This window comes from Monodon monoceros, unplaced genomic scaffold, assembly GCF_005190385.1.
Source record: "Monodon monoceros isolate NGI ecotype Baffin Bay Population unplaced genomic scaffold, NGI_Narwhal_1 Super_Scaffold_11, whole genome shotgun sequence".
NCBI classification, from domain to species: Eukaryota; Metazoa; Chordata; class Mammalia; order Artiodactyla; family Monodontidae; genus Monodon; species Monodon monoceros.
Window position 1 is genome coordinate 94,402,219 of NW_021703767.1, and position 13,678 is coordinate 94,415,896.

A 13,678-nucleotide genomic window follows, 5' to 3' on the forward strand; every position below is an offset into this window, starting at 1 on the left:
CCCAGCCGCTCCGCGGCATGTGGGATCTTCCCGGACCGGGGTACAAACCCGTGTCCCCTGCATCAGCAGGCGGACTCTCAACCACTGCGCCACCAGGGAAGCCCTGAGATCTACTCTTTTAAAATAATCTATTTCCATATATTTGCTTCAGAATTTGTAGTGGCTTCTATGGGCACTATGGACAATATGGAGGTTCCTTAAAAAAATCTAAAAATAGAGCTACCATATGACCCTGCAGTCCCACTCCTGGGCATATAACAAGAGAAAACCATAATTAGAAAAGATACATGCACCCCAGTGTTCATTGTAGCATTATTTACAGTAGCTAAGACATGGAAGCAACCTAAATGTCCATCGACAGATGAATGGATAAAGATGTGTTATATACATACTATGGAATATTACTCAGCCTTAAAAAAAGAATGAAATAATGCCATTTGAAACAACATGGATGGACTTAGAGATATCATATTAAGCAAAGTAAGCCAGAGAAAGAAAAATATCATATAATATTGCTTATATGTGGAATCTAAAAAATAGATACAGATGAACTTATTTACAAAACAGAAATAGACTCACAGACATAGAAAACAGATTTATGGTTACCAAGGGGAAAAGTGGGGGGGAGGGATAAATTAAGAGTTTGTATATTAATATATATACACTACGATATATAAAATAGATAACCAACAAAAACCTACTGTATAGCACAGGGAACTTACTCAATATTTTATAATAACCTATAAGGGAAAAGAATCTGAGAAAAATAGATATGTATGTGTGTGTGTATAACTGAATCACTTTGCTGTACACCTGAAACTAACACAGTATTGTGAATCGACTGTACTTCAATTAAAATAAATAAGTAAAAATTTAAAAAAGAATTTGCAGTGGCTTGTTCTAAATATATGTAAATATCATTCCCAAACTATAGATGGGACAGTTAGAGTCTCAGAAGAGTAGGACAAAGTACAGACACGTACAACAGTAGAACAGAAACCTCAAGACGGGGGACACTTCTGCCCACACTGATTCAGTGATATGGTGCTGCATAGGGCAGAAGATTAATTCACTTTTTACCAGAAAATCAACACATAAATGTCAGTTCTGTTTTGTAATCTGAAACTTTTATATTCTGAGAGGGATGTATTCAGGGTTCCTTGTCCAATGAAAACATTAATAAATAATTAAATAACTTACAGAAGTTAAGATGGAACAGTCATGTCATTTGTCACTGTTTACATTTTCCCCTAAGTATGCTGATATCTCTAATGTAAAATATTTGCATTACAGAAACAACTAGAGGATTACTTGACAAAATTACTAAAAATGCCCATGTATAGAAACTATCATGCAACAGTAAGTACTATTCAGTGATTTAAATTTTGAAATAATTTATAAAACTGTAAAGCTAAATTTTGGATCATTTTATTAACACAAGTGCTTGTATTCACTTCTGCATTATTCCTTGGGTTAAACTAAATGAAATGAATCCAAAATTGATTTGTCAGCAAGGATCCAGTATATGAGGATGCTGTTTTTAAAATATCAAATATAACTTAATTAATATGTCTATAACAACAGATTTAAATGAACTTGAAATGCTACTACAGGCTAGATTATCTAGAAATCAACCTCCTTCTCTCCTCAGGCTTCCAGAATAATGCCGAAAAGCATTTCTAATGCTGAAGAAAAAACATTGAGTAGTAGGTGATGAAAACAGTTGAGCAGAGTGGAATACCCAAAGATTATACAGAGCATACTGTGATTGCCATCTGATTGGCCTGTGATGCCCGTAAAAGGCTTGTCTTTTCACGAGTAAGTGAGAAGCATGGGAAAAGCTAAGGAGAGATAAAGCTCTAGAGAATTCAGAGAAAAGAGAGGAGAGGTGGTGAGGCTTGGAAGCAGCTGCACAGACTTAAGTTTGGGAGGCACGTGGCTGGCAAGCAGGAGGAAGTGGGCTTTACAGAAGGCATCAGAAAACAATGAGCTCCACCTTCTTAGAGGCCCTTGAGGCCTGGGGCAGGGGTAGGGGTGTGGTGGTGGTGGTGTTAAAGGGTTAGCCTTCAATTATCCAAAGGTTCAGATAACTGAGAGGGCACTGCATTATTATATTCTGTGCCTGTGTATGTATCAACCACATTGCTGTGGAGGTTGAATATGTGTGTATGGTATGTGTGCAGAACTTCAGAGTAGCTGCAGTTATGATTCGGCCTCTAGTTTAGAGAATGGCATGCACACATGAACAGAAAGAGGGAAGCCTACAGTATTTAGGAGAGGAAGCAAGAGTGCCTTGACTCTTGGGAGTTTTTTGGTGCCTCGCTGCCCTATTGCTGCCTATGTGTTAATGGATGCTGGGCATGCACCTAGCTGGTCCCCTTTACACACAAATGACCTGGGGCCGGGCCACAGCCCACCTTCTGCAGCAACTTGCACTGTGATGTTCCATTGACTTAAAGGACCTTCTGTGGTTTCATAATCCTGGAGAAGCGTTTTCCCAGGGAAACCAGCAATTAGGATCCAACCAGAGAACCTCAAGAGAAGGCTGATGGGAAGGATTTCTTCCTTTCTAGGACTCAGGAATGTGCATCTTTGAAAGAACATAACGAATAAGGATATTACTTCTATTATTACTAAAAATGCTGCTTCCTGTCGTATTCTCTGAAATCAGACATGCTGTTTTCTTTGATAGAGAATTATTTAAATGCGTGCTAGTACCAGCATGCAATAATTTTCCATTTGTTTTACTTTCCTGCCTGCCTGTGACTTGGCTTTAATATTTCTTTTGGCCCTCGAAGAGTACTTGCTGAGTTTAGTCTCTTTTTCTGCGTGCCTTTCTATATTTTGGTGTCTAATGTTGATTTTTAAATGTTTACATTTTTTCAAAATGTTCATTTTAATTTCTTTTCCAGTTATAAAAATCTTTTAAAAGTTGAGCCATATTGTATTTAGATATTCCAGAGTGTCTTCTAAACATTTCCTTTGGAAGGGAAAACCTGGTTTAAACTGACTGAATATATATGTTACTTCTTATTTTTTGTTTTATTTTATTTTTTGCCACACTGGGCAGCTTGCAGGATCTTAGTTCCCTGACCAGGGATTGAACCCGGGGCCACGGCAGTGAAAGCACTGAGTCCTAACCACTGTACTGCCAGGGAATCCCTCTTTTTTGGTGGCTACTTAGATTATTCTCCCTAACAGTGGAATTCTCCAAAATACTTCAAGCATGGGATACAATTTGATCTGTCTTAATTTTCTAACGTTATTTTCCTCTCACACTAATTATAATTTGTCCCAGAGACTAGATTTGCAGGCCTCTGTCTCATATTTGAGAAATTAGATTGGCATCTGTGTGTCTCCTTTGATAATTGTGAGACATATTAAAACTTCTGTCTGCAAAAAACATATTAAAAGTTATTTTAATGTAATTACATATAATTAACTTATATTTTTATAAGTGTAAAACGAGCCCCTAGTAATTTCTAGGGTCCGTTATTACCCCTCAGGTTTGTTGCTTGTCCCTTTGGCATGGAAACCCTTTGCTTCCCTGTTTCCCTAACATTTAAATGTGCTTTTCACCAGTTCCATTGGAAAGAAAAAAGATATTGATTAGTACATTATTCAGAGATCAATAAGCCCTATGGATTATTGTCAGGCTAAATTGATCTTTAAATTCTTATTCCTGAGAATCACCTGCCCAAATGGAGAATGGAATTCTTATCCCTGAAGATGCATGGAGAAGTTTGGACAATGCAATATTATATTTCAAATTGTATTATTTAGGATTGCTTCTAAATTGGCTTTGCCACATTTTTTTTCAAATCCATAAATCTGTATTAGAACATTTATTGCCAAATATTTTTTTTCTCTGTAATAGGACTAGTTCTTCCTCCAAATTTCTCTTTAGTAAACCATTAGGATAAATTTAAATTTTATCTTAATACACAACTTTAAATTTTCTGCATTGCTAATGTGTACCTTTTTATTTAGATGAAATTCTTTACATTTAGCAATTTTGGTATGATGTTCTGAAGTTATCGTTTCTGAATTAGTTCAAGGAATATTTCTGTTGTCAACTGTTTGATAAGAGCTATGTGCGTAAGAAAATATCCAGGTAATAGATGAGTGGTTTCCCTGATGTTTGCTTTTCATTTCCTATTCTTCCATTCAACTAGTCTCTGACTTTGCATAATTTAGTTACACCTCTGTAGTAGTTTCTTCCAGTGTAAACTAGGGCTAGTATTTTTCTCTCTGCTCCTTAGAGATAAAATGAGAACTTATGGCTTAGGATCTTGAGACATTTTGGATTCTGTGGCTTAAAGTCTGTGGTATCACTTCTAATAACCTATGTATTTCTATATTTTCTGATTAGAAAGCAGTTCCACAAATCAGATTTTGAAAATGTGTGGTACCGAATTACCACGTTTTATATAAGAAATAAAATGTAAAGGCCTTGACTTTTTCAAAATCCTTATAAAAGGTACTATGTGAGGATATGTTTGATTTGGGGTTTTTAAAGATATTTAAATCCTTTTGAATTTCAAAGACTTCTTCAAATAACCCTAAGAAAGAAAACTAAGCATTTAATTGGACTTCACACGTACTGACAGCTTTGAGAGGTGTGTAATTTTTCTTAAAAGGTTAATATTGGAGAGTCCCAATCACGTATACAAAACTTCAAAGGAAAATTGTTATGTTTCATTTTATTAATCCCATTTACAAGCCCAGATCAAGTGCCGTTTCCTCTGTGATGTCACAATAGCTAGGAAGTGGTCACCCTCTCCCTATAACTCTATAACTTTATAACTACTTTTCCATGTAACTGTTACGGTTCTTCCCATAGAACTTGGTTGATGTGGAGTATTTTCCATGTCTGGTCTCCCCTTTGCCTCCTAATGCCAGGAGTGTATCTTTTTCGTCTTTGATTTTCTGTTAAGGCTGTTACTGCCATGGTCTACTGCCATTGGCAGATCTCTCCATGACCTTCTTGAGCATTTGTCTCTTCATCTTAGAGCACACATCACTTTCTTGATTGTATTAATTGTGTATATGCTTCTAAAATATACTCTTTCAGGGCAATACCATTGTTGTTGGTCTGTGTCATCTGTAGAGTACCCCAGACGTGTTTATACATGAAGGTACCTAATAATATCTTTCTGAATGCATAAATTTCCCCCCCTCTTTTTTTTGCTTTCTAAAGTTTGGATTTTTGGCCTCTTTTCAGACAGAATTCCTTGATATAAGCCAGCTGTCCTTCATCCATGATTTGGGACCAAAGGGCATGTAAGTTCCAGTGTCGGATCTCTAAGGAGAAGTGTGAAAAGTTGATGAGCATTAACACTTGATTTTTTAACATTTGCCAAGGTGATAGAGCTCACCTGGCTTCACTGATAGCTGCTTTTCTTCCCAACAGAGTTAGAGCAACTGAGGGACCTATTTATACAAAACAGCGTATCTTGCTACTTTAAACAAGGGTGTCAACTGCTCCACTCTCCTCCTCTAACCCCACAGTAGGGGTGTTTAACAGAGGTAGCAAATATGATGTGTGGGAGAATGCCTTAAAAATCAAATATACAAGATCCCTTCTTTTAATCACTTATACTAAAAATAATACTGTATAAAATGTATGCCAAGTAACAGGATTGAAATTTACTTAATGATTATTTTCCTTCATAATATGAGAGCCTGACATTACAAAGAGCTTAACTTTTGTAGTAAAGAGCATTGATAGCAGCTGTTTTAACTTTTGTTTGTTTAGCCATTATTCTTCTTCTTTCTTTTCACATCTTTCAAAACCAGGATATTTTTTCTTCCAAAGTATCGATAATAGCTTTGCTCTGCTTCTTTGGCATGGCTTTGTACCAGAAGTGTAGGTGAAGGGATGCAGAAATATATCTGTGGAATCTGTGGGTGAGCACCTCCAGTGGCCTCAACAGCAGCTGAACCTTCCCCGCGCAGGCATTTAGCAACGTGTGGGGTCTTTTTCAGGCTGTCACAGTGACTGGAGGGAACGCTCAGCATTTAGAGCCAGAAGCTGGAATGCTCACGGTCCTGCAGTGTGTGTAACAGACTTATGCTGCCCCCAGTGCCAACAGGCCTGCATCTGACCGGAGTACTTTAAAAGATTAGCTGCTGGAGTACTCAGCCTAGTAAACATAGCATTGAGCTATTTGACAGTGAAAGGGGAAAAAATGGGGAGGAAAGACACGGGAGAATGAAACGGTATATTTAGTCCTAAGTTGTGAGGCTGTATCAGCTAAGTGTGAGCTGGAAGCTTGAAGATGATTTGTTAACTTAATGTCTCTTTCAGAGAAGGTATGATAATGAAAAGATCCGGTGGACACAGAATACCAGGCTTGAACTGCTGTGGTCAGGGAAGGGCCTGCTACCGGTGGTCCAAAAGGTAGGACTTGAGAGTCTTGTGTGTTTGTTTTAATAAACTGAGTATTTGGGGAGTTTTTATATACTAGTTTTCAGTGGTAAATCTTTGAAAGTCATGGCAGAGCAAATTTTAAATTAAGTTCCAGGTTTCAGCTCTATTTAAACATTCTACTCAAACTTGGACTTGTAAGCAGAGTGTGCCAATTGTATACGTAAAGACCTAGTGGGCCATAGGATTCAAAAATTGCTCTGCCTGGGCTTCCCTGGTGGCGCAGTGGTTGAGAGTCTGCCTGCCGATGCAGGGGACACAGGTTCGTGTCCCGGTCCGGGAGGATCCCACATGCCGCGGAGCGGCTGGGCCTGTGAGCCATGGCCGCTGAGCCTGCGCGTCCGGAGCCTGTGCTCCGCAACGGGAGAGGCCACAACAGTGAGAGGCCCGCGTACCGGAAAGAAAAAAAAAAAAGAAATGGAAGCCTTGATCTGGTCCCTTTTGTCATTTATTGAGTGCCTAACGTTTGCCAGGCTGTATTCTAGCCGCTGTGAGAACAGTGGTGAACAAGACGAGGTCCCTGCCTTCACAGAGCCCTATTGGAGGGGAACGCAGGCAGTGGAGAAGCTGACAAGCAATGTGAACGACATCAACGCAAGTGGTGATCAGAGCTTTGAAGGAAAAAGAAGGCAATGGGATAATGAGGGACTTGAGGACTGCAGATGGCGACTTTAGCTCTGGGAGCCAAGGAACTGATGTTTGAGTTTAACCTCTATGAGAAGGGGCAGCCCCAAAAGATGGGGTGGGGAAGACTTTGTTATATAAAGGAAATACACCTCCCCGACTTTTAAAGTCTGGATTATATCAGTCTTCAACCAGGACAATCTAAAAAGATATGATCCTCCCAGGAATGAAATGTGTCATCATTTTAAATTGTATAAATCTTTCCATGAAGCTTGAAGCCTTGGTTCCATATGAATAAGTATTTCCTGAGTCACATTCGTGGGGTATAAAATGTTAGTACCAAATAAAGATGATAAGATATAGCTGACAAAATTTGTTTCGAAAATTTCCCACACTAGAAGGCTATTGGTGTCTAAACGGGAGTGTACTTTTAAGGACAACACTCGGTCATAACTCTTTTTGTTATTTTTGTATCCATAAAAAACCATTCTGATTGCCTTATGTATTCTATATTGACAAGTTGCCATAAGGCAAACAAGGCAATCAAACTTTCAGTCAAGTCTCATAATGACCTTGTCTCAGGCACAAGTAGAAAGAAAAAAAAAATGGCAAACACAGCAAACATTTCTTCCCACAATTTAAAACATCTACTTAAACAGCACATCCTATTGATGGACTAGATGATGTTTCTTATCTCAAATAATGTCTTAAAGAGATAGTTTTTAACACATTTAGCATTTACTTTACTGAACTGTGAGCTATACCAAGAATTACAATTTTTAGACAGTGACAGTGTCTAAATGATTTCATTTACTCTCTGGGGCCCATTTGTACAACCATTATTTAGGCAAAAGGATTGCTTTGCCTGAAGACTTGCTCTTGGCCCTGGGAAGATACCAGTGGACGTGACACACATTCCCTGCTCACAAGACTCTCATTTTCTAGTGGAGGAGAGACAATAAACAAGCAGACATAAATAGTTCCAGATAGTGATAAGTGCTATGAAGAAGCTAAACAGGATGGAGTAGTGGGTGGGATGGGAGCCCGGGAAAGCCTCCCTGTGGAGGAATGTTTAAACCAAAGGTTGATAGATAGGAAGGGACTGCCCATGGGAGGATCTGGAAGAAATAATTTCTGGGTGAGGAATAGCAAACGTGGAAGCCCAAAGAACAAGTTTAGCAAGTCTCAGGACCAGTGCAACCACCGTGGTGGGAGTGAAGGGGAGGAGACGAGGCTGAGAAGGTGATGTCTGGCTCATGTGGGTCTCTCTGTATCTTAATGACACGGCAAGTAGTAGCACAGGCGGTCACATCTTGTTAGAACAGACCATAATCTCACCTTGTTTAGAACAAGAGTACTCATAAAAGCTCACGTATATTGGTGCCAGGCATTGTGTTAAGCAATGTCCATGAATCATCTCAGTGATTCCTCACAAACACTTATGAGCTGGGCATTATTGTTATCCTCATTTTATGGATTTAGACCTCAGGCTCAGTTACCCAAGTTCACAGAAGTGCACAAGTGGCAAAACCGGAATTGGAGCCCAGGGAGGCTGACTTCAAGGCAGACGCTTAGTCCCTGAGCAGCAGGGACTGACCCCTTGAAGGCTGCTTGATGGATTCCTTTCTTGATGCATATTCTCCTGTTAAAGAAAAACATCTGTTGACAAAAGAGAGAAAGGGGAGAAACCAGAAGAGGTTTAAGGAATGGCATAATTAAGAAGAGCTTTAAATAAAGGCCAGGCATCCATTCACCTTATATCTAATGACTGTTGTAGAGAACAACTCATCATTGTCAAAACGGAAACCAGTATCTTTGGCATTCAACTTTCAAACTCCAGCAGTCACTACTAAACTGTTCTGTATTTCCAGGCTGCCACATCTTGGACTTTCTTTCTCAGTGTGACAAACCTGCCAGCTGTGGTTTTCAAAGCCTGTGGCTCCTTCCCCATCAGCAGTATAGCACACCGGAGCTCTGGGCCTGTGCCCTGCTGTCTGCTCTCTAGCTTGTATTGAAAGTCAAGCTGGGACAAGGGACTGTAGCTAAAGAAGGACCTTTACCAGATATGTGATCCATCTACTCTCTTTTAACCTTGACCATCTCTTTATCAACAGGCAGCTACATGTCTGGACTCATAACTCAGCCCCATCAGAATGCCCGAGTTACCATGTGATATCATGGCCTTGGCATTTATATTGAGCAGAGTTATGAGAATTCTTATAAAACATAAATTTCTGCATTTGCTGAAAATTATTGAGAATGTTATCCATTAATATTGTTCAATTGCCTTATTAGGTTCCAAGTGAGAAACTTCCTTTGGAATTTAGTTTTTTGGTGGGTGACCTCTTTATTTCCTTAATTTATTCATTTGATAAGAAAAACCAGGAAGGGACTTCCCTGGTGGCTGAATGGCTGAGAATCCACCTGCCAGTGCAGGGATATGGGTTCGAGCCCTGGTCCGGGAAGATCCCACATGCCGCGGAGCAACTAAGCCCGTGCACCACAACTACTGAGCCTGTGCTCTAGAGCCCGTGAGCCACAACTACTGAAGCCCGTGCACCTAGAGCCCATGCTCTGCAACAAGAGAAGCCACCGCAATGAGAAGCCCACGCACCGCAACGAAGAATGACCCCTGCTCGCCATGACTAGAGAAAGCCTGTGCGCAGCAACAAAGACCCAACGCGGCCAAAAATAAATAAATAAATTTACAAAAAAAGAAAAAAAAAGAAGGAAAAGCCAGGAAGCTCAAACCCACATTGGCATGCCATCACCATAACTATATTAGTGTTGTGGTTAGGTATTTGCTTTCTGTGACATTGATATTTTTCCTTTTTATTAACCATAGCATATGTATATCCTTTATTATGTTATCCTAAATCCATCCCATGCCCTTTTATTGGAAAGGAGACAGCCTATATATTAAAAAACAAATGAATTAAATGAAACCATGTGGAAATCAATGTAGATTTGTCTACATTAAATCCCAAATCAGAGAGCCACTAAAATGTAACGTGGTTAGCAATTTCAGTAATGATTTGTTATACATTTCTTTTAAATGCTGAGTTCACATGTTACGTTTACAGTATTAGTCAATTTATGTTCAGGTGTTCTGGCCTTACCTATTTCATAATGTGCTTTACGTTGCCTAGTGTGTGATATAATACTCCCATTGTTACTTTATTTAGTTATCGACCGATTCATTTGATCACTATACAGTCTCAGGTGAATATGATGTTAGATGCAGCTTGACAAAGTTGCCATTTGTTTTCACTTCAAATCAATCCCACCCTTTCTCTCTCGCTCTTGCCACTGTCAGTGTCACGCCTGTCATCTGCGTCCTGACTATGCAGGGTGAGGTCCTAACCTCAGCATCCCCTTCGAGTCTTGTTAGAATGCAGAATCTCAGGCCCCGCCCCAGGCCTACCGAATCAGAATCTGCATTTTAACAGGATCCCTTGGTGATGCATATTCACAGTGAAGTGGTGAGAAGCACTGTTCTCTATTACTACAGCAGCTTGCTAACCTGCTACAGGACATCCTTCTTTATCCTTCAGACCTTTCTTTCCAAAATATAGTTCCCATGATTTATTGTCCCATTGCCTTGCCAGGGCAGGAGGATTCCTTTATTTAAAAGGCATCTGGGTGTTGTTTTAGAAACACAGATTGTCCGGCCTTTTTAATGGATCTGCAGTAGGGCCTAGGAATCTACTGTTTTTTTAACAAGCATCTCAAGAGATTCTGATGATCAGGCAAGTTTAGAAAAAACTGGTTCCATGATGTAAAGTCATCCTCCTTCACATGGCCTTCAGACCCTCCTCAATGTGGCCTTTGCCTGTTCCCCACACCCACCCCACCTAACTTCACTGTCGATTTTCTCATACTACACCTCCTGAAACCCCGGCCTCTCCAGACTTTCTTCCAATACAGGCAGCATTCCCACACGTTAGAGCCTTTGCTAACTTCCCTCCATACGGGATGTACACCTTGAACCCTTTAGGCTCTACGTGATGGGCTTTGTCCTGGCCTCCCTCAGACACCAGCTCTTTGGGAGAACGCCACTAGCTCATTCTCTTAGTGAGAACTAAGGACTCCCCCCTCCTTACACACATCACTTTTTGCTTTTTTCCTCTAGTACCTACCCATTCAGCCTAGAATTGTCATCGTGCCCCACTAGCCTAATAAGCTCCTTTGAGAACATGTCTGATTTATCTTTGTGTTGTTTCTACCTCTGCCCGAACTCCCAGTTTATCACTGTACTTTTGCATCACGAGGCTCTTAAATAGATATTGGATTGAATGCAGATATACTTTTGAGAGACGATGTTCCACTGAGCATCATTTATTAATGGTCGTTAAAGCCACCAATAATTTGAAATGAACAACAGTATGTAGATTATTGGATGCTTACTGGATTTTTTGAAAGGGGGGTTTTACTTACTCAGAGACTCATTGGCCTCTTTTTTTTTTTTTTTTTTTTTTTTTGCGGTACGGGGGCCTCTCACTGTTGTGGCCTCTCCCGTTATGGAGCACAGGCTCCGGACGCGCAGGCTCAGCGGCCATGGCTCACGGGCCCAGCCACTCCGCGGCATGTGGGATCTTCCCGGACCGGGGCACGAACCCGTGTGCCCTGCATCGGCAGGCGGACTCTCAACCACTGAGCCACCAGGGAAGCCCCTCATTGGCCTCTTTTATGGTGGTTTATTTTAGCAAACACCAACCCATTCCACTTTCCGAACAACTATGGCGCCTGCTTTGCATCCTATTAGTGCTGCCTGCCCATATCAGGGGCATTCTTCCAGGATTTGCCATTAGCGTTTAAAGAGCTAATGAATTGTTTTGAATTGCTTGGTGCCAGTACTTCTCAAAAAACATAATAGGAAGATTTTTTATTGATTTTTTTGTCTTATAGTGTTTTCATATTTTTTAAAAAATAGATCCCTTGTGTAAAAAATAAAATTATGCGTACTGTCTGCTAGAGTGTTTACTTCAGATGTGTCATAATAATTCGTTCTTTTTGTTTCAGTAATTCAGTACTTTAAAAATACTTATTTCCTTCTTACAGGTGGTTGATAGTAAAAGATTCCTTTTTACTATATATGAAACCAGACAGTGGTGCTATTGCCTTCGTCTTGCTGGTAGATAAAGAATTCAGAGTTAAGGTGGGAAAGAAGGAGACGGAGACAAAATATGGACTCCGAATTGATAATCTTTCAAGGTACAAACTGGAAATATTTTTAAAAGATTTCTCTAAAAACAGAGTTTTTCTCCCAACCTTAAGTGAAGAAGATGGTAAAATAATTTAGATGTTAGAAAATTATTATTTAGAACTCATTCTCAATCAAAAGTGATGAAACGACTTTTCTTTTTGTATATTTTTAAGATGTGAATTACATATGTACACGAGTCAGAATAAATGACCCCATGTGTTGCTATGTGCCTGTTTTAATAAAATATATGCCTATTTTAACAAAATTGACTACCCAATAATACCAATTTACCAAACAGATAAGGAGTAATAATTCATATTTTTAAAAAGTAAAATTTTACTTTATAAATTGATATCCTTTTATTAACAAAACATGTAAAAAGTGATTTGATTAGAAAAATTCTGTTTACATACAGATTTTAAGAAAGATACCTTGAAGGATACTCAACTGTACATTTACTATAGATTTTATTAGCGAGTGTGTGTGTTGATAAATGTTTGTTTCTGGAAGACTGTAGTTATACAATATACGTGTCTTTATATATACATCTGTCTCTGTAAAGTTCAGCCTCATGTATATAAATACTTATAGATATACATTTCTCTCTTTATACACACTGACATTAAATATATATATATTATATAAATATGCTACTCTTAGTAATATGTTTGCATGTGTGTTTGTGTGTGTGAAAATATGTGCTGAACTTCCTGATCTCTGACAATAGAAGGTTCAGGATTGGTTATTGGAAATGTAGTGGTGCTGCCAATAAACCTCCCTCCTGGGAATCCCTGGTGGTCCAGGGGTTAGGACTCTGTGCTCTCAGCTCTCACTGCCCAGGGCCCAGGTTCAATACCTGGTCAGGGAACTAAAATCCCACAAGCCGCGTGGCACGGCCAACAAACAAACAATCAAACAAAAAAAAAAACCCACCTCTCTCCTGATACTGTACTTTCCTGTTTTCTGGGGGACTGTAGAAATCAGGCCACAATTCTCATTGGTCGCTATAACAGTTACTTACTGGCCGTCTTACCTCCATCTCCTACCCTCACTCACTTGCACACCCTTGCCAAATGAATCCATACAGATCCAGGTTTCATCTGCTTCCTCCCTGGTGTAAGTGGTCCTCCTCATTGTATCAAACAAGCCTAAGTTCCTCCATTTGCAATCTGAGGCCTTCTATCTCTCTGCCTTTATTAGTAACCCCTCCCTAATACAGCCTTTCAGTTCTATGGAGACGGTTCTCTTCACCATCCCGTCTCACACATTTCTAAATTCCTCTTCACCTTTCTTCTTCCTATCTCCATGTTTGGAATGTTTTTTTTTTCTTAACTCTGGCTCACATCCTGTGATAAGACCGCTGTTTGTCACTATCTCTTCTACAATATCTGTTTCTCATAACTGGTTTTCAGAGGCAT

General features: G+C 39.6%; 1 protein-coding gene across 10 annotated transcripts in view; it reads left to right on the forward strand.

Moving 5' to 3' along the window:
- PLD1 (phospholipase D1) overlaps positions 1–13,678 on the forward strand; it is a 198,693-nt gene that overhangs the window by 90,479 nt on the left and 94,536 nt on the right. For 9 of the 10 annotated variants that reach the window (XR_003792450.1, XM_029215542.1, XM_029215546.1 and 6 more), the window contains 4 exons: positions 1,294–1,359; positions 5,225–5,283; positions 6,311–6,403; positions 12,116–12,268. Coding sequence is in view for 9 of the 10 variants with exons in the window: in XM_029215542.1 (XP_029071375.1) it covers positions 1,294–1,359; positions 5,225–5,283; positions 6,311–6,403; positions 12,116–12,268 (371 nt within the window). In the remaining variant the exon portion in view is untranslated. Of the gene's footprint in view, positions 1–1,293; positions 1,360–5,080; positions 5,139–5,224; positions 5,284–6,310; positions 6,404–12,115; positions 12,269–13,678 lie in introns of those variants that run through there. The other variant, XM_029215550.1, reaches the window with a different exon arrangement.